The sequence below is a fragment of the Suricata suricatta genome, chromosome 4 (assembly GCF_006229205.1).
Source record: "Suricata suricatta isolate VVHF042 chromosome 4, meerkat_22Aug2017_6uvM2_HiC, whole genome shotgun sequence".
NCBI classification, from domain to species: domain Eukaryota; kingdom Metazoa; phylum Chordata; class Mammalia; order Carnivora; family Herpestidae; genus Suricata; species Suricata suricatta.
The window spans coordinates 59,378,014-59,405,766 of record NC_043703.1 but is presented as its reverse complement, the minus strand read 5'-3'; the positions used below and the strand labels follow the sequence as shown (position 1 = coordinate 59,405,766).

The 27,753-nt window shown below is 45.7% G+C and overlaps 1 protein-coding gene across 3 annotated transcripts in view; it reads right to left on the bottom strand.

Moving 5' to 3' along the window:
* Positions 1 to 221: 221 nt before the first annotated feature.
* Positions 222 to 27,753, bottom strand: part of FAM124A (family with sequence similarity 124 member A) — a 131,467-nt gene continuing 103,935 nt past the window's right edge. For 2 of the 3 annotated variants that reach the window (XM_029936813.1, XM_029936815.1), the window contains one exon: positions 23,215 to 26,654. In XM_029936813.1, coding sequence (XP_029792673.1) covers positions 25,854 to 26,654 — 801 coding nt within the window. In that variant the 3' untranslated portion in view covers positions 23,215 to 25,853. Of the gene's footprint in view, positions 538 to 23,214; positions 26,655 to 27,753 lie in introns of those variants that run through there. The other variant, XM_029936816.1, reaches the window with a different exon arrangement.

Genomic DNA, 27,753 nt, shown 5'->3' with positions numbered 1-27,753 from the left:
ACAGTTTACAATGGTGCTTTGAACCTATACTTCTTTTTTTCATCTCAATATCTCTGTCACTTTTGTCACTTCATCATGCATCTCCTAGACTTTTTTCCTTCTATTTTTATTTCACAGTTTTGGTAGAGGCCAGGGGGCCCCTGGACTTAGAAACAATAATAGTTTGTGGTCAAATGTAATTATCTTGGATTGTTTAATGAATTCCAGGAATCTACAAGATGCTAAATGTTTTATTGATTAATTGCATAAATCGGGGGGTAATCTAACACATCATTAAAAAGAGAGGCAAAGAAAGCCTTATTCTCCATTCCTTGTGCCTGTCAGAGCACAAAAAGGAAGACATCATAGCTTCTCAGGCTATATTTACGAGCCTTATTTATCAAAGTAGCAAAAGATCCTGGTTTTCCTCATGATCTCAGAGTCCTTGCTGTGCAGGCATTGGTTTTCACAGGTGCATCTCTCTGTCCCATTCGTGCACGGTGCCTTTGATGGGCAGGTCTCGGTGCAGAGGCGCCCACTGTAGGATGTATTGCCTTTCTTGATTAAAAAAAAAAAAAAAAAAACAAATAGAAGATTACCAGTTTATTACATTACATGTGTGTTGGGCTTTAGCATTTACAAAGCACCATTATATATAATATCTCCTAGAGACTGTTCAAATAGAGCAAACTACTCAGTGCTCCTGGGGAGTATTAATACACATTAATATGTATGTGGTATGTGTGCATACATCTCTATAGTATTTGAATGATTTATAATTTACAAAACACTCTTCCAAATACATCCTCTCAAGGAGATGAAGCTACTTAGTGTTTTTGTTCCCTTGGGTATAAATAAATATTAAATTGGGCTTAATAGCACCAGGATTGCTTCCTCTGTTAAATTAGACTCTTTACTTAAAACTTGGACACCACCAGACTTGTAGCTTCACTGAGGATCACTGATTTGTGCCAGGAAGGACAGCATTATTTTGCTAATATAAGGCAACTCATCAGCTCTTTCAAAGCTTTCCTTTGCTATGCTCATGATTTCTTGCAGCTAGAAGAGAGCCGAAAGAAATAGCTCTTTTGCAAGCTGTCATTACTCTGCCTTTCGGATTTCCTGCCTAAATTTCTTATTCTGTTTCTATTTTTAAGCCTCAGGTAAATGGCCATTCACTTCAGACACAAGTGAGTGCGTGGTGAGTCAGATGCCTGGTGGAGGGATGTGCCTGCCGTAGGATATTTTACATCCATGGGCATCATTTCTGAATTCCATTGTATTTGCAGAACTCCATTTTCTTTAGTGTTAAGGTGCATCTTTTTCTGACCTTTCTTTTTTATGTCATCATGGTTGAATAGAGCTTGAAAGCACCATGTGATGCTGCGTCTGCTCACGTTTCTTGTCCCCCTCTGCTGCTTATTTTGGGTCCCGACCCTGAACCAGACTCTCTTTCTCTACATTCAGAGGCCAGTTCAATCTGTGTGTCATTGAATCAGTGATAATAGTAATTATTCAGTGAAGTGAGAATTACTTCAATCTATACTAACAGCCTTACATCATCTGTTCTAGTCTAAAAGGTTGACTAACTTTAAGGAAATCTGATGCTGAATCTCAAGAAACGCCTTATACTACACTTATAGCTAATCTTAACATGTTCTTTGATGCCCGTTTTTGCTGCCTTCCTTTTAGTGATAGAGCCAAGTGATTTTTAGCTTCCGCTCTCCACTAGATGGCCTCCAGCCTTAAACTGCAATTCTCTGCATCCTTTGCAGCTAGGTGTGGTCCTAGGTGTGGTGCGAGTCAGTGGGATATGAGTAAGATAATCTATGTAACTTCTGGGTTCCTACTTAAAAATGTTTACTCTGGCTTCTCTTTTCTCACCACCTGTAAAGACAGGAGTGACCTTGTCAGCCGTGTGCCAAGGGCCATGGAGCTGCCATGAGCCCTATTCCATCTTCCCCAGACCATTTACCAGTAGACGCTAGTGTTCATTTGGTACAGCAGGCTGGGCGGTTCTTAAATAACAATGAACACTCCTAGGATGGAATACACTAAATTCCAGTGAAAGCCCTCTATGTGAAGGTAGAAGTTATAATGACTGGTGATTGTAACTGGCCCCTAGCCTTCATTCTTTCCTTTTACTGATCCATTCAGCAAATGGCTGTCAAGGAGAGGCCACTCTGCTGCTCCGAATCTTAAAATCTTGTGCCAGCTTTCAGACACCTAAAATCCCAAATACTTAGCATCAGATAGATGTTCCGTCAATGTTTGTTTGGGCTGAAAATAGAATTCCTGACTAAAAATAACTTAAACGAATTTTTAAAAATGAAAAAAAATTTTTCATTGGTCTTCTCTCATAACAGAAAATCTGGAGGAAGGTGTTTCCTGATGTCAGGACTCTGGCTTGGCTTTGCTTTCATTCTCTTGGCTTTTTTCTTGTAGCTATAAGATGGCTGCAATGAGAGAGGCTGCATATTCTCCAGCCCATTCGAATGGAAGAAGGGAGAGGGGTTCTATTTTTTTTTTTTTTTAATCAAAGAGGAAAATCTCTCACAGAACCCCTTGGCAGACTTGCCTTAGGTCTCTTTGGCCAGACTGAACCATATGCCTATGCTTAGCGGCAAGTTGCCTGGGAAAGTGAGAATCTATTGTGGAAAAGAAACTATTTCTGATGCACAAGGGGGAGCAGCCATGACTGTAGGGCAGGCAATTGAATATTTGCTCCAAGAGCCTCATGTACTTTCCTGAAGCAAACATATGACTGTAAGGTGAAATATAAAAACTTATTTCCTGTGATGTAAGGCTGGTTACAAACATTTCTTTTGAACTGTTATGATTTATTGGCCAGAACACAACTTACCAAAAGAAAGTATAATACAAAATTTGATAAATAATGAGATAAAAACAAATAACTTTGATTTTATTGGCAATGTATTTCTTAATGCTGTTAAAACACATACAGCAGAAGGGTATTATTTATTTCTGGAATGGGAGAGAGTTTAGCTTCAATTGAGTACAATTTTTATGTTGTGGATATAGGTTTTGAGTAGCTTAGCTCACTAAGATAAGTTGATGGAAATGGAAGGCATTTTATAACTGCAAGTTCAGGTGGTTCTTGGACTCTTCTGAGTTCTGTGCTAAAATCCACAAGGTGATCTATGATAAAAATCAGATATAAGGCTCCAGAGGGATGCAAGGCCTGCAGGAGAACGGTGGGTGGAAAGGGGACCCTCCTAAGACCTCCACCAATGGGAGATCAGTTAGCAGCAGAGGGAAGAGGGCAGAGAAAGTGGAGAGCTGAAAATTGATTCTCTTAAAACAATCTGTGCTCAGCGTGCCTCTTGGAAAATGTTCGGAGACCCCCAGTGATACATGTACCCCAGTTTAAAGAGCACAGATTGCAAGGATCAAATGGGATCATGCACATGAAAGCCTTTTGTGTGCTACAAAGAGTGTTACAAGTGACATTAGTAATCCATTCCCAGTGGCACGGTTTGTTATTCCAAAATTGTGGCTACAACCCACAAAGAAAAAAAGCGCTAAGTACTTCATGTTCTGTCTTGAAAACCACCCACTATCAGGCAAGCCAGCTCCCTCACTGGGCTTGCTGAGAACCACCCCCAACAACCCTCCGCATAAAAGAAGGTTGGAGGAAGGGAGTGAGAGGTCACCGTATCTGGGGGTGTTGAGTGGGGTCGGGGCGGGGAAGGTTGGGTATCTGCTTTTCCATGGTGTTTGCTGACCACGTCTGGTCCATGTGAACAGAGGGAAGAGGCTTGGAGGGAGCCACTGTTCCCCCTTGAGGTCCCTATTCTAGGCCATATCGAAGACACCCTGCCCCGGTGCTCTGACCCAGGAGGCCAGACAAAACTGGGGTCTGAAGGTTTGCCAGGCTGCAGCGTGAGGCGAAGGGGTGCACCTGATGGTGTGAAGTTACAACTAGGGGCAGCCAGGTCACAGGGTCATGCCACTGTCAAAGGAGGAAGCTGTCTGGGGGCATGTCCTCTGCCAGCAAAGCTTGGGGACCACAGATTAGATCAGTGATAATGACCAAGAAAAGAGAGTGACCTCAGTCCCACCACCGTGCAATTCTACTGATGGGATTGTCCTTTGGCCCCTTACCCTCTTTCCTACTCCAGTCCCAGGAGAACAGGCCCAGGAAAGGGGACGGGAGCACAGGCCACACAGATCCCTCCATTAACTCCCCCAAGTGTTACTCAGCTTGCAACAACTTCAAGTTCAGTGACATCACCTTGGTAGCTTCAAATCTGCCGTGTGGGACTATTTATACCACCAGAACAGCAACAGGCACAGGCCAGTGCTTCTCCCCTTCCTTCCAAGTTGAGATGGGTGTTAGGGTGTCTAACATCTAGCAACACGTCACCGACTCCACGGCCCTGGGCCCAGGAGTGTAGCATGTGGTGGCAGAGAAGAATGTAAGTCAAATAGGAACCTGTGATTTAAAAATGGATGAGGCTAAGGCTGAGTAACCAAAATGAAACTATGTTAATAATAGAAAGTGATTGAAAAGCTGTTAATAGGACTAAAATGTCCTTAAGAGAGACTACTATGCCACAGAAGAGTAGAATTTGGTCAAGAATAATGGTATATTCGAAAAATAATCTCTCATGACTATATTTCATAAATTGAAGCTCCGCAATCAAATTGTACATCTCCTCTCAACACAACGATAGACATTAAAAAGGGTCCCTTTAAATCAAGAGCTGCTGAACGTGATCAAGTGTCCAGGTCTTAAAGACTTGATCCCCAACATAATCTAGTTGGCCTCCAGCCTTTTCTCTCCCCTTAGATTTAGCCACTGTGGCCTCTTGACCACAAAGCAGCCCCAGTGAGGTTAGAGGCCTTGCCTGGTCTCCAGCCGGAGGCAGACTCCAGCTCAGCTGAGCTGGTTCAGGCCCCAGAAGCAGATTCTAGGGGTGTCTCAGGATCACCCTCCCTCTGGTACTTAGGCGAGGCCATTTCTAAGGATGAGCAGCTGTGCAGAGAATTAGTTCTTTTGCAGAACAGAATCCTTTAACGAGACTAATTGTTTTTATAATAGGACTTTCACAGGAGAAGCAAAAACCTCTCTCATAAAAGCAAATGGATTCTCTGCTCAGAATGCACATCTTCTGCCCAGCGGGTACTGAATTGCAGATGGTGTTTTCACATTCCCAACTGGGTATTTAATGAAGAAGGAAAAGGGTCTAGCCTTCCTCCTTTCTCCCTGCCACTAACACTGGCAAATGTACTTCCTCTGCTCTTTGAGATTCGCTCCAAGAAGGAGAAAAATCTATTTTAAACAAAGGTAAAAAATTCAAGATTCAGATGGAATTCAAATCCGGGGGGAGTTCGGGGAAGGAAACTGCATAGTTGTTTCCAGGCTGACAGTATTTTAAGAACCAAGCCTGTGGTCCGTAAGCTGCCGATTCCAGGTGATTTCAGGAACATGGGGAAGGCTTCTGTTCGGTTAGGACTGAGCTTGGCTGACACGGTAGCGTAACCAAGTGGGATCTATTTTTCTCATTCAACAAAACGTATGGCATGGACGGCCCAGGGCTAATGTAGCTCCTCAACTAAGCCAATGTGGACCTAGGTGCTGGCTAGCTTCCAGCTCCTTCTTTAGTATGGACTGCCTTTACGGGGAGTGTGGCAGAATGACCTCCCTTCCTCTAGGCATCACTCCCCAAGTGCAGACGGGAAGAAGGGCAACCGACAGAGTCCAAAAGTGATGGGTCATGACCCAGGATTTATGCTTCTTGCTATTTACCCAAGTGAGGCAGCAACTTGTATTTATACAGAAACCTGCACCCAGATTTTTCTGGCAGCTTTATTCATAACCGCCATTGGCAACAACCAAGATGCCCTCCAGCAGGTGATCGGATAAACAAACTGGTATATCCAGATGATGGAATATTATTCAGTGCTGAAAAGAAGTGAGCTATGGAGCTGTGAAAAGACACAGAGGGACTTTAAACCCATATTGCCAGGTGGAAGATGCCAATCTGAGATGGCATGTATACTGTATGATTCTGATAAAGGACATTCTGGAAGAGGCAAAATTATGGAGACAGCAAAGTCAGTGGTTGCTAGGGGCTGTGGGGGAGAGGAGGAGGAATAGAAAGAACATAGGAATTTTAGGGCAGTAAAACTTCTGTGCTCTGATGGTGAACACATGTCGTCATAGATTTGCCAGAAGGCATAGCATGTACACTGCCAGGAATGAACCTAATGTAAACTGTACACTTCAGATGAGAATGATGTTTTCATGTTGGTTCATCAGTTAAAACGAATGTGCCACCCTGGGCAAGCGTTCGTACACGAGGACAGGGCTTATACAGGACTCTGGACTTCCCGCTCCGTGTACTGTGAACCTAAAATTGCTCTAAAAATAGAATTCGGGCACCCGGATGGCTCAGTTGGTTATGCATCCAACTCTTGGTTTCGGCTCATGTCATGATCTCACAGTTTGTGGGATTGAGCCCCACGCGGGGCTCTGAGCTGACAGTGTGGAACCTGCTTGGGATTCTCTTTCTCCCTCTCTCTCTCTGCCCCTCTCCTACTCAGTCTCTCTCTCTGCCTCAAAATAAATAAACAAACTTAAAAAAAACCAACCAAAACCTACCTTTAAAAAGAGTAATGGACCAGTTGAGTCTATCTCTTTTCACCAACAAAATAATAACTTCTCTAGAAATCCTATCCAGTAGACTGATGTTTGTGTCTCATTAGCCCAGACTGAGTCACATGACCATCCCAGGCTAAGTGGCTATTTTATAATTAATTGATTAGTGTACTTTTTGCCCCCTTCCAGGTTTATTGAGACATAATCAACATACAACCCTACATGTTTAAGGTGTACTGCATAATAATATAAGTGTTATAAATGATTACCACATTATGTTTAGCTAACATCCGTCTTTTATGGTTACAAAAAATGGTTTTTTCCTAGTGATGAGACTTTACACCCTTAGCCACTTTCAGGTATGCCACACAGCAGTACTAATTATATTCATGATGTTGTATATTATATTCCCAGTACTTATTTATAACTGGAATTTTGTACCTTTTGGACCTCCTTCATCCAATGCCCCCACCCCAATTCTCCTGCATTGGTAACTGCAAATCTGACCTTTGATTCTGTGAGTTTCTATTGGTTTTGTTTCTAAGGTTTCACATATAAATGATATCCGATAGTATTTTTTTCTTGCATTTATTTCAGGTAGCATAATGCCCTTGAGGTCCGTCCCTGTTGTGGCAGATAGCAGACTTTTTTTTTTTTTTTGTGGCTACATAGCATTCCGTTTATATATATATCACTTTTTCCTTATTCATTCATCAGTTGATGGATACTTCAGTTGTTTCCATGTATTGACTATATTAATGTGGGGATGCAGATCTCTCTTTGGAATAGGGATTTCATTTCTTTGGGATATATCCCAAAAGTGGAATTGCTGGATTCTATGGTAGTTTCATTTTTAACTTTTGAGGAACCTCCATACTGTTTTCCATAGTGGTTGGACTGATTTACGTTCCCCTCAATAGTGCACAAGGGTTCCTTTTTCTATATCCATGCCAGTATCTGTTATTTCTTGCCTTTTTGAAAATAGTCATTCTAACAGGTATGAGGTGCTATCTCTCTGTAATTTTTATTTGCATTTCCTTGATGGTTAGTGGTATTGTACCACTTTTCATATACCTGTTGGACATTTGGAAAAATGTATTTTCAGGTCTTTTGCTCATTTGAAAACATTTATTTATTTTGAGAAAGTGTGAGAAGACGGGGAGAGAGAATCCCAAGCATGCTCCATGCTTAGCACAGAGCCCAATGAGGGCATTGATCCCACAACCCTGGGATCATGATCTGAGCAGAAATCAGAGAATCAGGTGCCCAAATGGATGAGCCACCCAGGTGTCCCATAGAGGTGACAATTTTTAAAAAGTACTTGGCTGTCTTCTCCCACCCAAACTGCAATACTGTTAATAAAAAATGAAACAATGGATATCGGATATGCAATCCAATGCCCGTTACCTAGTGGAAGTGTTTGCCACAGCCTCCCCTCTTGCCAACCAGACAATATTTGCCCTATTGGTGGCCTGATACCAAAAATTGGCCAATTAGCATATTATCCTTTCTACTTAAAGTACTGTTTTCTATTGGAAAGCAGAATCTCTGGGAAGATAGCATATAAGCATTTTTGGTCATTTACATTTCAGTGACTTATTACAAATTTTTAGTTTTCCTCAAGGTCCAGTTGCCCAGAAGTATCCCATTTGGAGTCTAGGACCCTTACACCCTGTGGCTGTAGGAGATCCCACCCTCCTGGTCAGAAGATGCAAAGCCAAGTCCAGTGTTCTTGTGCCCGAAGCTGATACAAGAGGCCAGTTCCCACTGTGCCTTTGTCATGGACATTTGTCATGAACATGGCCTCCCACTCCTTGAACAGTATTTTTATGATGTTTGTCTCCTTCCCAAAGTGGGCAGGCAGAACCCATTTTCCCAACCTGGAAGTTGAGGAGGGCGCAGGCATGTGAAAAGACACCAACAGAGAGAGGCTCCTATATCAGAGCATGTGAGCAAGACGGTACTGGTGGAATCTATTCCTGGAAAGAATGGCGGGCTGGCTTTGGGGAAAGAATGGTAAACTTTGAGGGGGCTGTGAGTTTCTCTTAGCAGCAGCAGCAAGTCTTGGCTGAAATTGTCCCAAGTTAGAGTCTGGGTTTGGCTCCTGACTACATAACCTCTAACTTGACCTGTTAGCTTTCCCAGGGGTTTGGTGAGCAAACTAATGTCTTTCACAAGTTATGGCTGTTTAAACAAGTGGGTGCTACTGTTTGTAATTCCTAACCCTGCCTGGTACAGCCTTACAACCTGCCATCCGTAGGCCACTATCTGAAGTGCGAGGCCCTTTGGACCTTGGTCCTCTTCCACCATTACATGACCACAGTGCTCTGTGCTTTCTCTCCCCATTGTTGGCCTCCTCCTCCCCTCCCTGGCCTGCTTTGTGATCCCTTAAGAAACACGATGGTGAAGTTTTTTCATTCCTGGACCCTCTACTGTCCAGCTAAACTTAGATCCTAGATCCCCCGTCCCTGCAGAGGGGATGTGGTCATTCTTCCCTGTTCCACATGCTTGGAGGCCAGCATGGAGAGGAGGGCCATTCATTTCTCTTCTATCCTTGTGGATGACATCTGTGCCTTTCAAGTTAAAAACCTCCGGACAGCTCTTTTCATCTATTACATCTGAATGCCCCAGCTTATAGAAATTGCACACAACTCTGCTTATTTGGCTTTTCTATGAGTGGCTGCTTTGAGGTGATTGGTCACTTACATTATCCATTCAGATCTCATTTCTCCAAGGACCAGATCTCAGACCGTATTTCTTCCTACTTGAAAGCCTTGAGTCTAGTGTCCTGTTCTGCACAGAGGAGGTTCTGAGTAACTGCTTATTTAATGCCATTTTTAGTGGACCTAAATCTTTCTGTTCACCAGCTCCTTATTTTCATAGTTTCCATATTGTGAGTCTCACCCACCCAAGAAAAATGTCCCCAAACTACATCACCCAGACTCCATCACCCAGACTCCCTTTCTATCTAGGTGTGGCCATGTGATCCAACATCCCCTAGTTAGAAGCACTCTCAGAAGACATGAATGGAAATGAGCAATGACAGGCGACCCAGGGAAACTGGTCTCCTGGCAAGCATGGTGGCAGAGGCCTCTGGCTCTTCTGGGGCACTTTTAGTCAAGAATTTGATGTCCAGTCCTGGGCATAGTCTGTGCCAATCCTGGGTCAGAGCAACATTGGTATTTCTGCCTGAAGAATTCCACAGAGCAGTTTGGCATTGTTCCTGGCTGCGTGGCAGTCAAGTCTGGGTCTCTGCCCCTTCCAGAGACTCTGCCTGGCATCCTTTAGGAGATTTCTTTCCAGACTCAAGTAAGAGACTGGATTCTGTTGCCTGCAGCTACCAACTACTTCTTAGCAAGGGGTGGGGAGGTGGTACAGTGTAGTGATTAAGAGCCTGGTCTTTGGAATCAGACAGACCTGAGTCTGAAACTTGACCCAGCCATTCACTTAGCTGTATGCCATTGGACAGCTTACTAAGTCCCACTGAATCACTGTTCTCTCATAGATAAACTAAAAGCTATCACACTGGGTTGTTCTGAGGATTAAAAATAGAATGATTGTAAAGCTTTAACACAGTGCCTGGCACGTGGTTGATGCTCAGTAAATGAAAGAGGAGCTCTTCCAGTGAGCTGTGCATATATTTTCTCTTTTAACCTACTAGGTTACTTTAGATTTTTTTTTTAGTCATAAAGATGAAAAGCAAAAGGTTAGAAATGGCTGGAAGTAAAAGCTCCTCCTTCTCTCCCCTGTAGATGTGAGTTTTTTCCACCTGTCCTGTGTCATGGGACATTGGGAATCCTCTGGAAGCCAGTAATGGGGTCAGTACTATCTCTCTGGAATGTGGTCTGGTCTTTCTACACTAGACCTTGGTTTTGTCACTGGCTCTGATTAAGCTAATGCTACAGTGACCCTGAAGGTAGTAAGTAATTTGGATGAGACCGAGAGGGGAAGAACAAAGAAATTGGCATCAGTCATGACTTCCTTGAGCCTTTTGCAAAGAGATTATATTCTATGTACTATAAAAACAGCTTCTGCTTAATTCATATCTCTTTGTTCCTTCATCATGCTTTTTTCCTTAGTGTTTAAATCTTTCCTCCTGGTCTCCCTCTCCATTTGGTCCAAACATCCTCTTCGGTTATTTCTGGTTCAGCCGTTTAGAACATGCTGATTTATGGTGCCTTGCTAAAGATATGTGGTAGGGGAGGAAGCTGCCAAATGCAATGGAAGACATTTGCAATTCAGCAGAAGGGTCTTAACTACAGTGCTATGTTTCCGCTGCAGGAATTTTAGACAGTGTCATTAAATGAACAAAAATCCCGACAGTCAGGATGGGTACTTTGAGGACCCTCTATTTGTGATGTCAAAACCAAATACTCCCATTCCCAAATTGATTGTGCTTAGTGGGGGAAAGGCTGGAAGAACTCTGATAGTCTGAGGGAACTCTGTGACAGGCTTTGCACAAATGGCCCTCATTTTGGGATGAAATCCATGTGTGGGACCATGGGACTCATTTGCCTGTGTGTTCCAGGAGCCTCATCTTGTTGCTTCATTTGTTCTGATGACCCCTGGACTCAACTGCATCCCCCTCGCCCTCTACTGCACTCCTGATTCCAGAGGTAAACATTATAACTTTCCAAAGAGAGCAAATTAAAATGAATTTTGTTTTGAAAATTGCATGACCTCTATTGACCTAATTGAAAATGGCACAGATCTGACTTTTATAAACTATGTGATCTTACATACATTATTATGCCTTTTCTGTGCCTGATTGTCCTAATTTGTGATTAGTGTTTTAATTTTTTTAATATTTATTTATTTTGAGAGAGATAAGAGAGCTAGCAGGGGAGGGGAAGAGAGAGAGGGAGACAGAATCCCAAGCAGGCTCTGCACTGTCAGTGTGGAGCCAGATGTGGGGCTTGAACTACCAACCGTGAGATCATGGCCTGAGCCGAAATCAAGAGCTGGAAGCTTAACTTACTGAGCCACTCAGGTGACCCAGTAATCAGCGTTTTAAAATGCCTGCTCTCCATGGACACCAAATGCACTGTAGAGATGCAAATTCTCCCTCCCACTTTGAAATAAGAGTGTGAAGAGTGCTTTACTGGTGTTGATGTACATGGTTGAGTCAGGGCCTCCCAGGAACACCCAGGTACTCTGCTAAAGGCCTCCCCATGTCTCTTGACCCTTAAGACCACAGCAGTGAGGAGCTCTGTGGGGCTTTTCTTTCTTCCATCCTTCTTGCTGTTACCCCCTAGTTATTTCCATCTCTTCTTTTGCGCTCCAAGAATCAAGATGGTGGGAAGAATTTGACTTTTGATTGAGGTTGGAAGGAAGGCAGAGACTCCTCTCTCTTCCCAGCCTCCCTGGTTGCAGAGAGAACAGTTGTCTCTCGGTCAAATCACAAACATGACCTAGACAGTTCAAATGCAACTGTGTGGTCCTCAGTAATGACTGTGTGTGGGCCCAAGAATTTTGTGTATTTGACTCTTCTAGAACCAGATCTTTCATGTGTTGTACCTGGATATTCCTGATGACCTTCCAAAGGCAGGGTCAGACTCAGAAGTAGGCACATTCCACCTCCATCTGAGGAGGCAAGCAGGGCCTATTTAAAAGGAGATGGGTTTCTCTCTAGTTAGTCTTGTTAATGATCTTAGTTAAGTCACAGGCATAGAATTTGAATAGGATCTGCTCATAACTTCTGAAACCAGAATTTAGTCCCCGATAACTGTGTGCTGCCCCTGCTGGGCTTTCCCCATCAGGAATTGGGTCTGAGAAGAACCATCCTATGAATTCTGCTTACAATTAAATATGTGAATATGCACACAAAACGCATTAATATTTTGTTAACGACAGAAGGATAAAACAATACATGCTATACTGGATGTTGCTGGTTTAATTATGCCTGTTTTGGGGGAAATCTCAACCTAAGTATTTCTGCCTAGAAAAACGTGGTCACATTTTATTCTTAAAATTTTACCCTTCTTCACAACACAACACGGTTGTTACTTGCTTTCACAAGAGTGATTCCTCACTTCTTTACAAGAACAGAATGCTCCTATCACCTGCCAGGCACCTCACTCTTCCTCCTAGGTTGTCTGTGTTGTTTCATTTCACCTGCTGTACCACTGGTTCCCCAGGGGGGAGTTCATGTTATATACAACTTTACATGTTCTGATGTGATTTCGCAATTCTCAGTGTATTTATTTAACAGAATGAATGAATGAATGAATGAATGATAAGAGTGTATTATTTGCTAGTTGTGTGATCTAGGGCACTTTCCTATTGACTCTGTGCTTGTTGTGTTACGGAATCTGGTCTGGATCACCCGGTGGAAGAACCAAGCGGCACTTGGAGAATTTGGAAGGCAGGAGGTTTATTTTACACCAATGGACTCAGAGGAGATCAGTATCCAGAGGTCTGAGCCCAGAGCATCAGCAGAGGGAATAGTTTGTAGTCTGTTACTTCCACATTCCTCATTAATGCAGCAGGGTGGGAAGAAGAACCCGGAAGGGGGAGTCTGATCAAGGACAGGTATTTCCTTATCAGTCCTGTTGGCCATCTTATAACAGAGTTTTCCCAATCAGTTGTCTCATGAGCAAAATGGTGAAGGCTACAACCTCATACATCTAAGATTAAATAAGATCATGTGTATAAAATGCTTAGCACAAGGCGTGGCACACTGAATTCTCAATAATGTCAGCAGTTTGTTTTATCACTATTAACAAGGAATGCATTTTTTCAGTGGGTACCTGGAAGTAAGTAAGGTGGTTTCTTTGCTGACCAAGGGCATAGTGGCAAATGAAGTATAGATATGATCACAGTTTCTCATAAAAGTAAAGTAACAGCAATAAAGCTAGAGTAATTTCAACTGGTAAAATGATGCTTCAAGTTCTTTATACAATGATGGGCAGGTTTCCAGAAGGGCCCAATGTACTCTTAAGCAAACATTCACCACATAAAAATACAACTCACCCTCATCATAAACTTGATCTATAGCCAAGATAATCATGTCTATTATCAAGTGAGGGCATATTGTGCTGGTCTCCCTGTGATCCAGTGTGCCTTTGGTGGTATTTTGAGTCATCTGCTCTTTGAAAAGGACTCTCCAAGGAAGGTTAAGTTAACGCCTTATTTCTCTCTGCATTCATTTCCTATAGCAAGCAGAGACTTCCGCAGTCGATGTCCCTGAATTTAACAGCCAACATAGGTTTGGCCAATATCTCTGGACAGTGAGGTGGAGGCAGTCTCTTCACTAGAGGTTTTGTTTTTTTTTTTTTCCAAAAGGCTGCATCCAGCATATTTTCCCTTCTTGTTCTTCACCTTCCCCAATTACCCCAAAGCCAGTCTGCATCCATTTTCTCTGGCATCGTGGGCTTTCACTCATCTTCCCCAACCAGACACAAATATTCCCCTCTCCCAGGAAGCTTTCCCTATTTCCCAAGAAGAGTTCTTTGTCCTCATTCAGGGCAGCACAGATGGTTCTTACTTAGGTCATTGCCATTATCTTCTTGAAGGGCAAGTCTTAAAGTTTTGCTTCTACTGGTAGACTATGAGCCACTAAAAAGTATGGATTTGTTTCTGTCTCTACATTATAACAGGAGGGTTTGGGGAGAGTGAGATGCACAGCTCTGAAGTCGTCTTTGAGCCTCCTTGGGGAAGGGTTCCTGTCATACTTGGGACCTGAGTGCTACTCCAATGGCCACATGGCTGCCACCATGGACCAGCCCCAACCCATCCCTGTATTTTCCTGCACCAAATAAGCCCACATTATTATGTGATTCCTAGAGAGGGTGTAGGAGCCCCAGTGAAGGCCAGAATCAAATTTCCTATGAGGATATGGGGACAGTAGGTCAGTGCTTCAGGACATCACATTTGATCTATGGAAACAAAGGAATCTGATAGATCATGTACCCTAGGGATGTGGGCTAATGTCATTCAATACCTAATAAGTGCTAATCATTCATGTGGATATTCATTCACTCATCCTTTCAACAAATATTTATTGAGCACCGTCAAATGGAAGGACAATGGTATACAAGTTAGAGGTGGGCTTTGCTGTCAGGGAGGGTATTTTAGTCAGGGTCCCAAATACAAAATAATGCAATATACAAAAAACACACTTAAAGGTTGTGATCTGTCTCTGGAAGAAAGGGCAGAGGCTGATTGGAGAAGAAAAGGAATGGAGGGAAAGGAATGCATGTGTGTGTAGACAGGTGTCAAGAAGACAAATGGTCATCAAGGAAGGCCTTTTAGAGGAGATGGCATTTGCCTTGAGCCCTAAAGAATAAGGAGATTGAGGAGCAAAGCAGAGGGAGAAGAGCATCGGGGGGAGGGGACTGCATGTGTAGATCATATGGAGTATTGGGTGACCTGTAAGTGTGTTGGACAGCAGACTGAGCCAGGCAGAGAGGGGGCTGGGAGGGGGTGTTGAGAGAGATGAGGGACCAGGACATGTAGGTCTCTGTGGCTCAGGGACACACAAATGGAATTTTAGTCCAAAGGGAATGAGAAGCCACTGAAGGACTTGGGATGGGACAGTGATGTGATCCAGCACACAGATTCCATCACTTTCCCCCTTTTTTCTACTACCAGTCTCTGCAGTGTCTTATGCAATCTACTGCTGCCTCTTCTCCCCGGATTGAGCGGGACGTGCTGGCTGTCCTGCTGTCTGACCAATCTGAGGACGGTGGTCTCAAAGCTGCTGGTGCACTGAGAGGAAGGCCAAGGCTCTGAGCAGCATCCTTGAGACAGAGAGGTGGCCTCCCTCCTCCTCAGTCATAGATCGCCTCACACTGCTGGGTTATTGCACCACATTTCCCAGTACCCTAGTGTTGGAGAGTCTGCTAGTTGGCTGTTGGATTTTTTTTTTAAATAAGTGAATAATTGCATGGTAAGTGCATGCACATAGTGAAAATGCAAATGGGATGCGTAGACTGTGGCTCTGAATGAGATTTTCCGTGCACAGCTTCATCTGAGGGGACCCTGGGCTGTTTTGTGTTCACATGTGGCTTTGGTGGGGGCAAGGTCTCCAAGGACTTGGATTGGTCTACCTTGAGGGAAATCTTGGAAGGTGATGAAGGAAATGATTCTCAGTCTGAGGCAAAGAAAGGTCAACTACCTGAACCTTTGGCTCTATCTTGAAAGGCTGTGATTCTAACCTGAGGAACATTAAAGAGAGCAATAAGTGCGCTTATGCCATTTCCGTGTTCCTCTGCAAACGTGTGGATCCAAGCCAGTTGGGTTTGAAATCCGTTCAGTTTGTGTTTTTGCCAAGAGTTTTGTGGGTGTAGGGTTTAAAAATAGCTATGTACACATAGGATGTCTGTAGGGAAATGTGGGTAAATTCTAGGTTGGAAAAAGGTTCTGTGAGCAAGTGCCCTCGTGTTTAGCCCCGAATGTTTGTTAAGACAAGAAACATTTTAGAGGTCAGAGTAACAACTCTATGTTACTCTTGGTCCAAACCGGGGTGTGTCTGGATCCAAATGTGGGCGTGGATAGAGTGACTCATGAGTATGTAATAGGGAGAATGAAGGGCCCAGAAAAAAAACAATTGAAATTTAAACAGAGGTGAGGAGTGGGGAACAGAGTCTGGAAGCAGAAAGGCAGGTGGGATTGAAAGCAGAAAACAAAGTAAATGGTGGAGGTTCTGTGTAAATCCAGACTTGCTCAGCATGGCCCCGTGACTCTTCTGCCTTGCAAATGATTTCTCCCTCTCAACCCCTCAGGGCATTTGGGTTGAGTAATCATGAAGTAAACAGCCTCATCAGGGTCTGGGCCTTGACTTGGGAATGTGAAAATGTGGACTTACCATGAATGCAGCACCAGCGAGGCCGGCTAAGGAGCTGTGGCAAACGTGAATGCCTCACTCGTGTGCTCACTCATTTGAATCTTGTTTCTTGAGGCACTGCTTGGGACCAAGGACTAGTTTATACTTTGCCTGGGCAGATTAGCCTTGTACCTAAACAACAGCAAGACAAAGCATCCTGTGATTTGTCCTGAGTTGGGGACGACCCGAGCGCTTGCACAGTATCGCACCAGGAAGTGTGCTCTGTGGCAAGAACTGGTCAGGCTTCCTGAAGGAGGCGCTGTTCCCGCTGGCCTTTGGTGGATGGTCAGGTTTGGATGTCGGATGCGCAGAGTTGAAGAAATAACCTGAGGTTTGGCATAAGGGTGGGAAGGCACAGGGTCTATTGAGTGGAGAGTTAAGAGCCTGTTTGGCCAGAACACAGAATAGTAAGTGCTAATATGTAAAAGGTGATGGGGGCAAGGGGGCATCTTGGGAGAGGGTACTTTTGCTTGGCTGGCAAGAGGGAGCCATAGCAGGCTTTTGAGCAGGAGGGTATGCAAAGTACTTTAAAAAAATTGGCAGAAGTGGGGATGTGTTGGGGCCATGAAACTAGTTGGGAGTCTATGGCCATAGCCGAGGACAGTGGTAACACAGTTCATAAAGACCCTGGTTAGTGGGCACGGCTCCCAGGCAGCAGAATCAGGGGTGCAGAAATACTTCTTTAAATCAAATCAATTCAGACTGAAAGCCATGATTCTGTGCGTCGTATGGAAGTCCCACTGTAGTTATAATTGGGTGCTGCCCTCCCCTGAAACGGGACATATAGGAGTCCAGGAGGATTGATGGTAGTGAAATGGGGAGGTTGCTGGTCTCTTGTAGTCTTACTCACAACCTTGCCACCCTTGCTGTTCAGCCTCAGAGGCGTCCATGAAGCCAGTTTCCGCACTGTGTAGACAAATTTCCTGAGAGGGGAAGTATTTGAATGCCTTCCCTTTGCAGATGAGCAAACAGAGTCATGGAAGGTTACAGAACTTGTCTGGGGTTTCACAGCTAGTAAGGAAGGAGCCAGGATTAGAAGAGCCTTGCTCTGATCACTAGTCTACAACACCTGTGCGGCTAGGGTTGGTGCGAAAGGAGCAGAAGGCATGTAAAACCTGGAGAGGATGAAGAAGCAGGAACAGGGACAGATTAAAAAAAATTTTTTTTGAAATGTTTATTTATCTTTGAGAGAGAGAGACAGAGCATGAACACAGGAGGAGCAGAGAGAGAAGGAGACAAAGAATCCAAAGCAGGCTTCAGGCTCTGAGCTGTCAGCACAGAGCCTGATGTGGGGCTCGTTCCCACCAACCATGAGATCATGGCCTGAGCCAAAGTCGATGCTCAACCACAGTGACACCTAGGGGCCTCAAGAATGGGGACAGGTTTGACGCGAAGATTGAGAACACTCAAAGGTGGCTGGGTTTTTCTAGTTTTATAAGCCTTATTTTTTCATTATAAAATTAATAAGTGTTTAGCATGGAAAATGTGTCAAGTGCAAAAAGGAAAATGAAACAGAAAAAATACCACCCATGTTGGTACCACCCGAAAGCAGAGCTGTTCCTCTGACATACTCCTTTGCGGTCTGTTTTCTCTGCACTGTTTTACGTGGTCAAGGGCAAGCTATACACACATGTTCAGGTTGTTTTCTAGTGGTTTGCTGCTATTGCAAATGGCACTGTGACAAACAGATGCATAAGGCTGTGTGTCTGTTTTGGATAATATCTTTATTCATCCAGGGACAGAGGCCTGGAAATTGAATTACAAGGCATGAGCATTTGTAAGGCTACTGATAGATCTATTGCTACACTTCTCCCCAGAAAGGTTGTGCCAATTACTGCTAAGAGCCATGTATAAACATAAATTGAATATTAAGAACCTTTGCTAACTTGAAAGGTGAAAATGACCTCTCGCTGTGCAGGACTTGGCCACGTGATCTTATTTGTTCCTTAGAATGACCCTATGTAGAAGGCCTCGTTTCTTACAATATTATTAACCTTGCTGACTATTTTGGTATCCTCTTAAATTTTGCCCCTGAGGCGAGTGCCCTGATTTGCTCTACTTTGCAAACAAAGAAACCAAAGGTGAGAAATGAAGGTGGTTTTTGTTTTTGTATCTTTAAAAGTGATTTTTTTTTTTTAAGGAGAGTGAGCAGCGGAAAGGAAGAGAGAGACTCTTACGCAGTCTCCATGCTCAGCGCAGAGCCTGATGCAGGGCTTGATCCCATGACCCTGAGATCATGACTTGAGCTGAAATCTAGAGTTGGACACTCAACCACCTGAGCCACCGAGGTGCCCCAAGAAATGAAGTATTTTGATTAGGGTCACACAGCCAGTATGTCTCAGTGATGACATTCAAATCTGGGTTTTTGGATTTGAATGACAGAGAAGAAACCATTAACAGAACTGAGGAACCACAGAGTGGAAGGAGTTGGTCTTGCCTGGTATGTGAGTGTGGTGCTCACTGGGTGTGAGTCACACTGATTTCAGAACCAGATGTGTCTATGTGGGGTGTGTAGCAGGAAGCCGAGAGTTCCGGTCTGGCCTATAGGAAAGAGTGGGACCAAATGTGTGAGAGAGGCAAGGTCTGGCAGAGCTAGGACCTGGCTAGAGCCAGAGCAGGACTGCGACCAGGCAGAGTCACCATCCTGAGTCTGCTGCCAGGCACCCAGGGGCACCTGCCTCCCTAGCTGCCACCAGTTCACCTGATCCGGCAATGGCCCAAAGGTGAAGCTGGACAGGGAATCACTCCTGGGAAGTCCGGGACTGGGCTGTGAGCTCAGACGCTGACAGAAGAAGCAAAGGGGTCCCTGCAGGTCCACATAGTCAGCTCAGGTGATCATCGTAGGCCCAGACTGCCACTTGATGTTATGGCCAAGGAGAATTCCAGAGCTGCTGGAGCGGGGTGATTTACGAGTATGGGGCACAGGAGGCCCATTTGGCAGGAAGTGGAACATACCTGTTGGAGTGGAAATATGACCAGGACTCTCCTTGCTGAACAGTCTGCTTCCTCTGTGGTGCCGGACTGCATTTCCGGTCTTCAACCCGTGTCCAAGGGCAGAGGACCTGGTAGTCAATCCATTCTACCTGTTAGCATTGTCCTGTGTCCTCCCTGATGACAGTCATGGCATGTGATAAGGAGGGAGGCCAAGGGGACGGTGGGCAGTTCTGGTCCTGGCTGCATAGGGGGCAGGCTTGCTGCTGAGAGCAGTGCAAACCCAGGCAGGGGAGGGGCAGTTGGGAAGTCAGAGCAGGTGTGGATGGTTGGAGCCTGTGAGTTGTGTGGAAGCTGGCCAAGCAGCGAGGATGGTGGGGTGGATGGGGTGAGCCCCCTGGAGTGGTGGGGCAGCTGCGGCTGGCAGGACAGAGGGGAGCCTGCGGGTGCCACACGGCCCGTGGCACCAAAGGAGAGAAGAGGGAAGGCACAATGGGTTTCATAGGCTTGAGGGGTTGAGGTTACAAAGGGAAGCTCAGCTGGAGATCTGGGAGATGCAGCAGCGGCAGGTGGGAACAAACACAAGGTCTGGGTTTGCTGGCAGTGGCCTGAGATGGAGGAAAGAGAGAAGCCAGAAAGCTGAGGATGTGATGATGGACAGGTGCTTTCCTGTCGCCTGGAATTGTGTCCAGAGAGATGGTGGCGAGGTGACAGTGGAACTTGTGTTGTAGAAGGCACTTGGAAGCCAGTTCTCGGCTGTGCTCCCTGCACTAGGGAACATGAGCCTGGAGCTGGGTGGGGGAGGGGGTGGTGGTGGAGGAGGGTGGGGGTGGGGAGAACAGTGCCATTCCGCAGCACCAGCGGAGGAGGAAAGAAACAGCCTTTGTTCAATACCTGCTGTGCTATAGGCACTGCGGGGCTTTCATGCAAATTACACAATTTAAGTCTCCTAATTATCTCCCAAGGTAGGTATTGCTGTCCGTATCTTACAGATGGTGAAACTGAGGCCCAGGGCAGTGAAATAACTCGCCCTCACATCACACAGTTGGTGATGGTCAGAATTGGAAGCCAGGGCTTGAGGCCAAAAGCTGAACCTGTATGTACTGCAGCAGAGGTTAATTCCATCAGAGCGATCAGCGGGACTATAAAACCGACACATTAATGATGGTAGTAGGGGTTGGTTCCATGAGTGAGAGACGATGTCTCTCTCATTCAGTCCTAGGTCCCCAGCATCCAGCCTGACACATAGTGGAGCTCAGTAAATGCTTGTTGGATGAATAAGTGAATCTACTCTGAGCAATGAAGAAGGATGTGGGGACCTCAGTTCCTATCAATTCTTAGGAAGCTCAGGGAAGTGTGCTGAGGGGATTTATAACTTATCTGGAAGGGCAAGTGCCAGAAACATCTCTTAATAGGGAGAGGGTAGAGAATCGAGTGGACTTTGGAACCAGAGAGCATGGATGAGGCTGCAGAGGGGACTCGAGTAGATGTGGACTCTACGCATGCAGGCTAAAACTGTAGGTAGGTGCCTTGGCTTTCTCAGTGGGATGTCAGCCTCACCACCTGCCCTCTACTTGCCAAACTACAGATTTGGTCTCAGGAGTGGAGGAAGCCAGCCTTCAGGCTTTCTGCTGAGGGCCAAATTTCCCTCTCCTCTCAGTGTGGCTGGAGATGTCTAGGGAGGCTCAGCCAAAGCCCCTTGCTTTGTCTGCTCCTACGGGTCTTGTAAATTCCATCCTTCAATCAAGAAAGCTATCACCTTGGACCAAACTAGTAACCCTTGAGAGCAAATCACTCCTGGAAATCCCATCCTGAGAAAGTGATTTTAGAAATTTGTGCTAAGAAAAACTTGACTCCCATTGAGGAATAACATCGAGGCAACTGAAATTACGGTGAACGTAAGACAATGTCTCTAGATTTCCAAATCCTACATGAGAATCAGGCATTTCATGTTTTCCTTTTTGTTTTGGCTTCTGGGAGTCATCCATAGCAGTTAGGTTTTTCTTTATGGTTGGTGTATTTATGGACTCTTTTTCCCTTAGCCCTGATTTCCTACTTCTATTTGCATTGTCTTCAGTCATTATGACTTCAGTTGCCATGATACATTGTAGAAATAAAATAATTAAGTGCAGAATAATAAAGGGAAGTGAAATGCTTCCTCCTTATTCATCTGGGTGGAGTGGTCTTCAATGAAAAGGGTGGTTGCTGGCCCTCCTGGGCAAGGCAGCCAGCAGGTGGCACCAACGCTTTCCCACAGCCATCTAGCGAGGTGAGTTGGCTTAAAGGATTTTGTTCATTAGGCCTTTTCTTGGACTGTGACACAAACATGTGGAGTTGCTCCTGTCCAAAATGCTCTGGGTTTTGTTCTAGAGATTGGGCAAGGCTGACCTAAGGAAGCCTTGCTGGTTTCATTCAGATGCTTCACTTACAAGACCAGTGTTTCAGATAATGGGGTGGTTGCAACAGTCTTCACCTGGACCAGGCTGGTTGGGGCCTGTGCCTCATCATTTTTTCTATGCCATCTTAGGCAACTGGAAATGGGACCCTCATCACAGAGAGTTTAGGAAGTGTGTGTCATAGGGACATAGAGAAGCGGCCTTTTCAGCTTCACCAAATACTCTGGTGACTTCTGTCTGAAATGGATATACTGATCTTAATTTCGGGCACATAATTGGACAATAGTTCTACATCTCTAGAAAAATTATTAAAAAGACCTAAGTGTGCCACCATTACCATTGATATTTCTTCCATTATTCACTCAAATTGTGTGATTTAAAGACATTTTGTATCTAGACTTCCATGCCCAAGACTAGGAAAAAGTCTTCAGTAAGACTTGGAAGAGTTTAATTATATAAAAAATCTTTAAATTCAGGTTCTTGACTCCTGAATCCGTCTGTATAACGTAAAGTCAATTTCTCATGTTACTTTTCTCAAGTTCTGCTGTATCTGATCAATTGTATTTCCAGGGAATTAAAGAGAAACAGAACCCTATAAATCATAAGAGGAATCTGTGTTGAGGCCAGAAACATGGAGTGACGTGGCGGGCAGGGAGGGGGAAGAGGACTCTTCAGCTCTCCTAGCTGCTCCCCTGAAACCCAGACTTGAGATCATTGACCACAATGGCTTGTTCATACCTTTCTGGGAGTTTGGGAGGACAAAGCTCTTCACGGTTTAGTTTTATTTGCCCTTAAAAATCTCTCCCAGGAATTCTGAATCTACTGAGGTGTTTCTTACTTGATGAATTGAAGAATTCATTCATCTACAGTAAGCCCGCAGGGGGATAGGAAGATTCCTGTATTTCTCCTGATTTATGTGGTCTTCCCGATAAAAGTAAACATGTGGTCTTGCCTGGAACCTACTAGACAGTGCAGTCCAACTGACTTCCATGTGACCCGCTGTCCCTGGGTCACAGGGCTCAAAGAATGCCCAGTACTGTAATCCATTTTGTACAACCACGTGTCAGTCCTCCTGTCACAACAGTATCTTTGGTGGCTCACCAACCCACCCCCATGGGTGACCCAAGATGATTTCTGTAGCACTTGGCAGGCCAGTTAGGAACTACCTAAGAAACATTTGATCTTTATAGCATATACTAGGCATAGGCCATGGTAAGACCATAAGCAGTAATTTGGGGAGTCTTTTTTTTTTTTTTTGAAAAGAGATAAGAAATGGATTATGAACTAGACCAGGACACTTAGAAGCACCACGCCCAACTGTCTGCACAATGCTGGGGGGAGGTATTAGGTCAAGAGGGATTGGGTTCCATTAAGTGACAAAAAACTAAGTTTAAGGTGTTGATTTCCTACACCACAAAGCCTAATCCAGGAGGGAAATAATTTGAAACAGCCTCATGTTTTTTTAATTGAACAAATTTATTGAGCATTTGCAGTATGCCAGTACCTATCACAACAAAAGTAACCCGAGTCAGGATCCCCCAGTGGGCGTCCGGAGACTTCCTGGAGGAGGAAAATGCTAGCATACAGCCAGAGGTTGAAGCCAGGGCTTTGTCAATCTCTCTCTGTGACATGCTTCTGCACAGGGTGTACTGCCACTACTGCCCGCAGCCTGGGCAGGAAGGCGGATGCTTGAATGTGGTCTGTGGCGGCTTCCCTCAGTGCTCCCCCTGCATTATGGGGGAATCTTGCATTTCCTGCCTTTAAATGGTGTCACTGACATCCTTCAGGGTTGCTGAATTTGGTAGACTGGACTGTGCTGAGGGTGGGTCACTGAGAAGGGGTTGGACCGGAAAGCATCAGGGTTGGGCTCCAAAGCAATCCTAGGGGTGCATGCAAGTATATTAAACAAGGGTACTGGTAGGGGTGAAGCCAGGAGGAGCCATCACTTGGCAGTTGGTCCACTTATTTATGCCTCATTGATGTTTGCTACTCATGAGCGGGCCTCCTGTTCCTTAGAGGCTGCATCAACACCTGAGTTATTTTTCTCTTCCCTAATGTTAGCATGTTGTTTTTCATCCTCAGCTGCCATGAGTCACATTTCCAGACGGGAGGTAGTCAGCTCGTGGCTTTCTAGGAACCATCTCAGCAGAAAGAAGTCCCTCACTGCTCTGAGCCCTGTGGTTCTGTAGTCACTGGTGTGACGTGAGGACCCCACAGCATGAGAGGACTGCAGACTTAGATGCTTTATTGATGACTGTGCCTGAGACTGTACATCGACCTCAGTCTAGGGTGAGGGTTATGCCTGTTCTTGTAAATAAAGCTTTATTGGAACTCAGCCACGCCCATTCACTTACATATCTTCCATGGCTGCTTTCACACTGTGATGACAGAGCTGAGTAGTTGCAACAGAAACCAAATGGCTGGCAAAAACCTAATATGTTTATTATTTAGCCCTTTCTAGAAAAAAAGCTTGCTCATTCCTGGCTCAGCATTAGAAGAGATCATGTTTTTATTTAGTTATAATGGATAATATTCTAATTTTGGAGGCCAGGAATATCCAGGATGTTTGGGACAGGATCGGAGGGTTCTCATTACAGGGACGGCAAAGGCTTAATGGCAGCCTGGAGGACAGTGTGGAAGAGGCTTCTGAGGCTATGTCTGGACTGGTGTGGGCACTTCCAGAGAGGTGAGAGCTGGGCTACGAGTCATGTAGGCAAAAAGCACCAGACTAGGAACCGAGCAAGGCAAATCAATCCATTACCATTGGTCTCAAAGGTGAGTAGCACCCAGGCACAGCTCGGCACTGCCCCCGGTGGCGGCACTTGGCACTGCTGAGTCTGGAATTGTAAACATACCCTTACTGGAGAGAGAAAGGTGAGATTTAACTACCATTCAAGCTCGAAGGAAGCAGGTAACAGGCAGAAAAGGCTAAGGTTAGGCTAGAGCTCTGGCTTCAATTAAGGCTTCTATGCACTCATGGAAGGCTAGCCATGAAACAGTGTTTGTCCAGGGTGCCATTTCCTATAAAGCTTGCCATTTGGAGAAGATGGGGGCATTTTTTAATCTGTGCAATCGAAATGCCACTTAAAAAATGTAACAAAGTATTTAAAAATGAAAAGATTAGGGTGTGTGACAATGTATGTTTATTGGAAAAAGTGGTATAAAATGTGGCTCCTGTCCTTTATATAGAGACGTATATACATAGCCCTTAGATTGTGGGTTTCAAAATTGAAGAATCTTAAGACTACCTACCCTTATGACTAATACGCTATTGCTTTGAAACTCCAGGGAGTAATTCCTTAGTGATCCAAATAAATCCAGGCAGTGGAGTGGTCTTCTGTGGACTCTACTTGTTACAGTGAAGGTGCCATTGGAAAAGTGGATGCAAATCTGGATTTTTGGAACTCAAATCATATAAGAGTCTGTTACTCAGGATAAATCCTTCTAAAATATATTATCTACTTTTGCATAAGTCCAGATTTTCCGATGTTGCATGGCATCAAAGTGAGGCACTACCGTAGTCTGATAGCTGTTTACGGTTTTATCGAGCTGAGTTTTTCAACTACCAGCACTTCCTGGAAATTCTTAGGGCCACTGGTCCCCGGTAATGCAAGTGTGTATGCAGAATCTAGTAAGTTGTACTGTACCTTATCGTGCACTAATCTCTCCTACAGGTTACTTAGTATCTTCCCCACATTCAACATTTTGGCTTGGTTTTTCCTTCACAGCGTGAAAAATTGCCAAATCAGCTCTGGCTGACTAGGTTTTCTTTTCATTTCAAATAATTATATGAAGCATTTAAATTGTATTAAGTGCACCAGACCATATCTCAAAAGGAACTGAGTATTCACAAAAATCTTACAAAAGAAGCTTGAAAATTTATCTGCATAAAAGTGCTAGTACTCTTCCGCTGAGTCTCCAGAAATCTGCCCCCTCTCAGGTAAGCGTGTGCGGTGTGGTCAGTGTGCTGAGAACCCGTGAGGCAGACCCCGGACACGCCGCAGGGAGCGGGCCGAGAACGCGGGCGGGGGTGCAGACCCCGGCGGGGCCAGGAGGACCTGAGCCAGTGTGTCTGGAAAGCAAGAGCAGGGAGTGTTCAGATGAAGAATTCCTCCATATCACTGTCCGCGGGTCCAGCCAACACGGCGGGCGGTGGGGCGTCCCTGCCAGTGTGCTCGGCGCTGGGATCACCCCTGGGAAACTCCGGTGAGGACTCTGTGAGCGAGGGGGTGCCGGCAGCAGCCGCAGTAGCCGTGGCAGAGGAGCCGGAAGGCCCTTTGGTGAAGAAAGGGAGGGAAGCCCAGGAGGTCTCCGTGGTCACCCCACCTCCAGTGGGCAGCGGTCCTTCTCTGGAACCCCTGGGCTTGGACCAGGGGCCGCCGCATCTTTCAGAGGGGAGGGCTGCTTCCAGGGTGCTGCAGAACCTGCTGGGTGCGGAATACGCTGAGACCACCGAGAGGTCCGAGGAGGACAGGTGGAGGCCCGTGTCCACGTCTGTCTCCTGGGCCCCCTCCAAGTCATCGATGGAGGGGAGGCAGCCGTGCCTCCACTCCGATGCCCTGTGCCCCGGATCGCCTGTGTTCGAGAACCACTGTGGTAGAGCTGAGGAGCCCGGGGAGGGGTCTCCTGTGGGCAAACAAAACAAGGACTTGCTTCTCTGGAAGGACCAGGGAAGGCTGGGAGGGCTGCTGGCTCGTCTGGCAAATTCCTGCCGCTGCCCAGGAGGCAGGCCCGTGTGGCCAGGGCCTGGGCCCGAACTGCCCGGCAGGGGCTGCTGGCTGCCGCCAGGTGTGCCGCTGGGAGCCGTGGTGCTGGGGGCCAGCGCCGCGTGAGACTTCTGCTCTGATGAGGCCTGAGTTCTGCCGGGTTTAGGACACTTCTTGTGCACCCTCTGCGCCTGCAGGGGAAGAGGGCACACCAGGTTAGCGGAGGACTGGGGTCCTCTGGGGGTGAGGATGTTAAATACATCAGGAAACAAACTTACTGGTAACCGGAAAATTCCAGCAGGGTCATGGCCATGAAACATGACTAGGGATTTCATTTTCCAAACTCTAAAGTGAAGACAGAGGTAGCAGAGCTTGGGACAGTGTGGGTCAGACTTCTCAGCCTGAGGAGCGCTCTCTCAACCTGGGAAGGGATGCAGCCCCTTGCCATGCAGGGAGTAACTACTTCCAGTGCTCATGGAGGGGCACAGGCTCAGAGAATTAGCAACAAGAGTGAGAGCCTGGCTGCTCATGACAAGGGAGATAAGAATTACCAGCAAGTGCAAACAGAATGTTTGGAGGGTGTGTTTGTCTCTAATCAGAGCACAGCTATTTGGATGTAACTGATGGAAAGAGGGCGATGGGGCTGGGGGCGGGGGGTGGTTAGGTATCACAGACCATCTCAGATTAGAAAACACAGGGTTTGATGCCAGTACGTGTGTGACTGCTAGGACCTGTCCAGATTTACTGGCTCAGGGCAGTAAATCTATGATGAGAGAGGGGCTATCAGGAAATTAGCATTTATGTATTTGCCATCTGGGGCCACTGATCTTCTGCACACTTTGTGGACAGGAAGGAGGGCTGGTGACTACTGTCTGGCACCTCGGATGCCCCACAGAGCTTGGATAAGCAGTCTCTCTGCCTTTAACACCTTACCCTGTTGTGCTATGTCTCCACCCTCCCTGTGGTGCACCAGGAACCTGCTTCTGCCCCACAGAACTGGGGACCTCTTCCCAGCGCACATTCCCACTTGGGTCTGCTTCTCTCCAATTCTCCCTCTGGCTTAGCCTAGTGCCCAAGCCTTGGGCCAACCTTACTATGCAAAGTTTCCATGAAATGGTGGCTCTGGGAACCGTAGGTCTGGCTCTATTCAGTATAGGATAATCTGATTTATGAGTCCTTGGAATAAGGACTAGGAGCATGGTTTACAGTAAGGGGTATTTCCTGGTACCCAGCAGGCTGTGAGACAGCGCCCTTCCCTACACAGCAAACACCCTTGCCTCCCTATTCAGT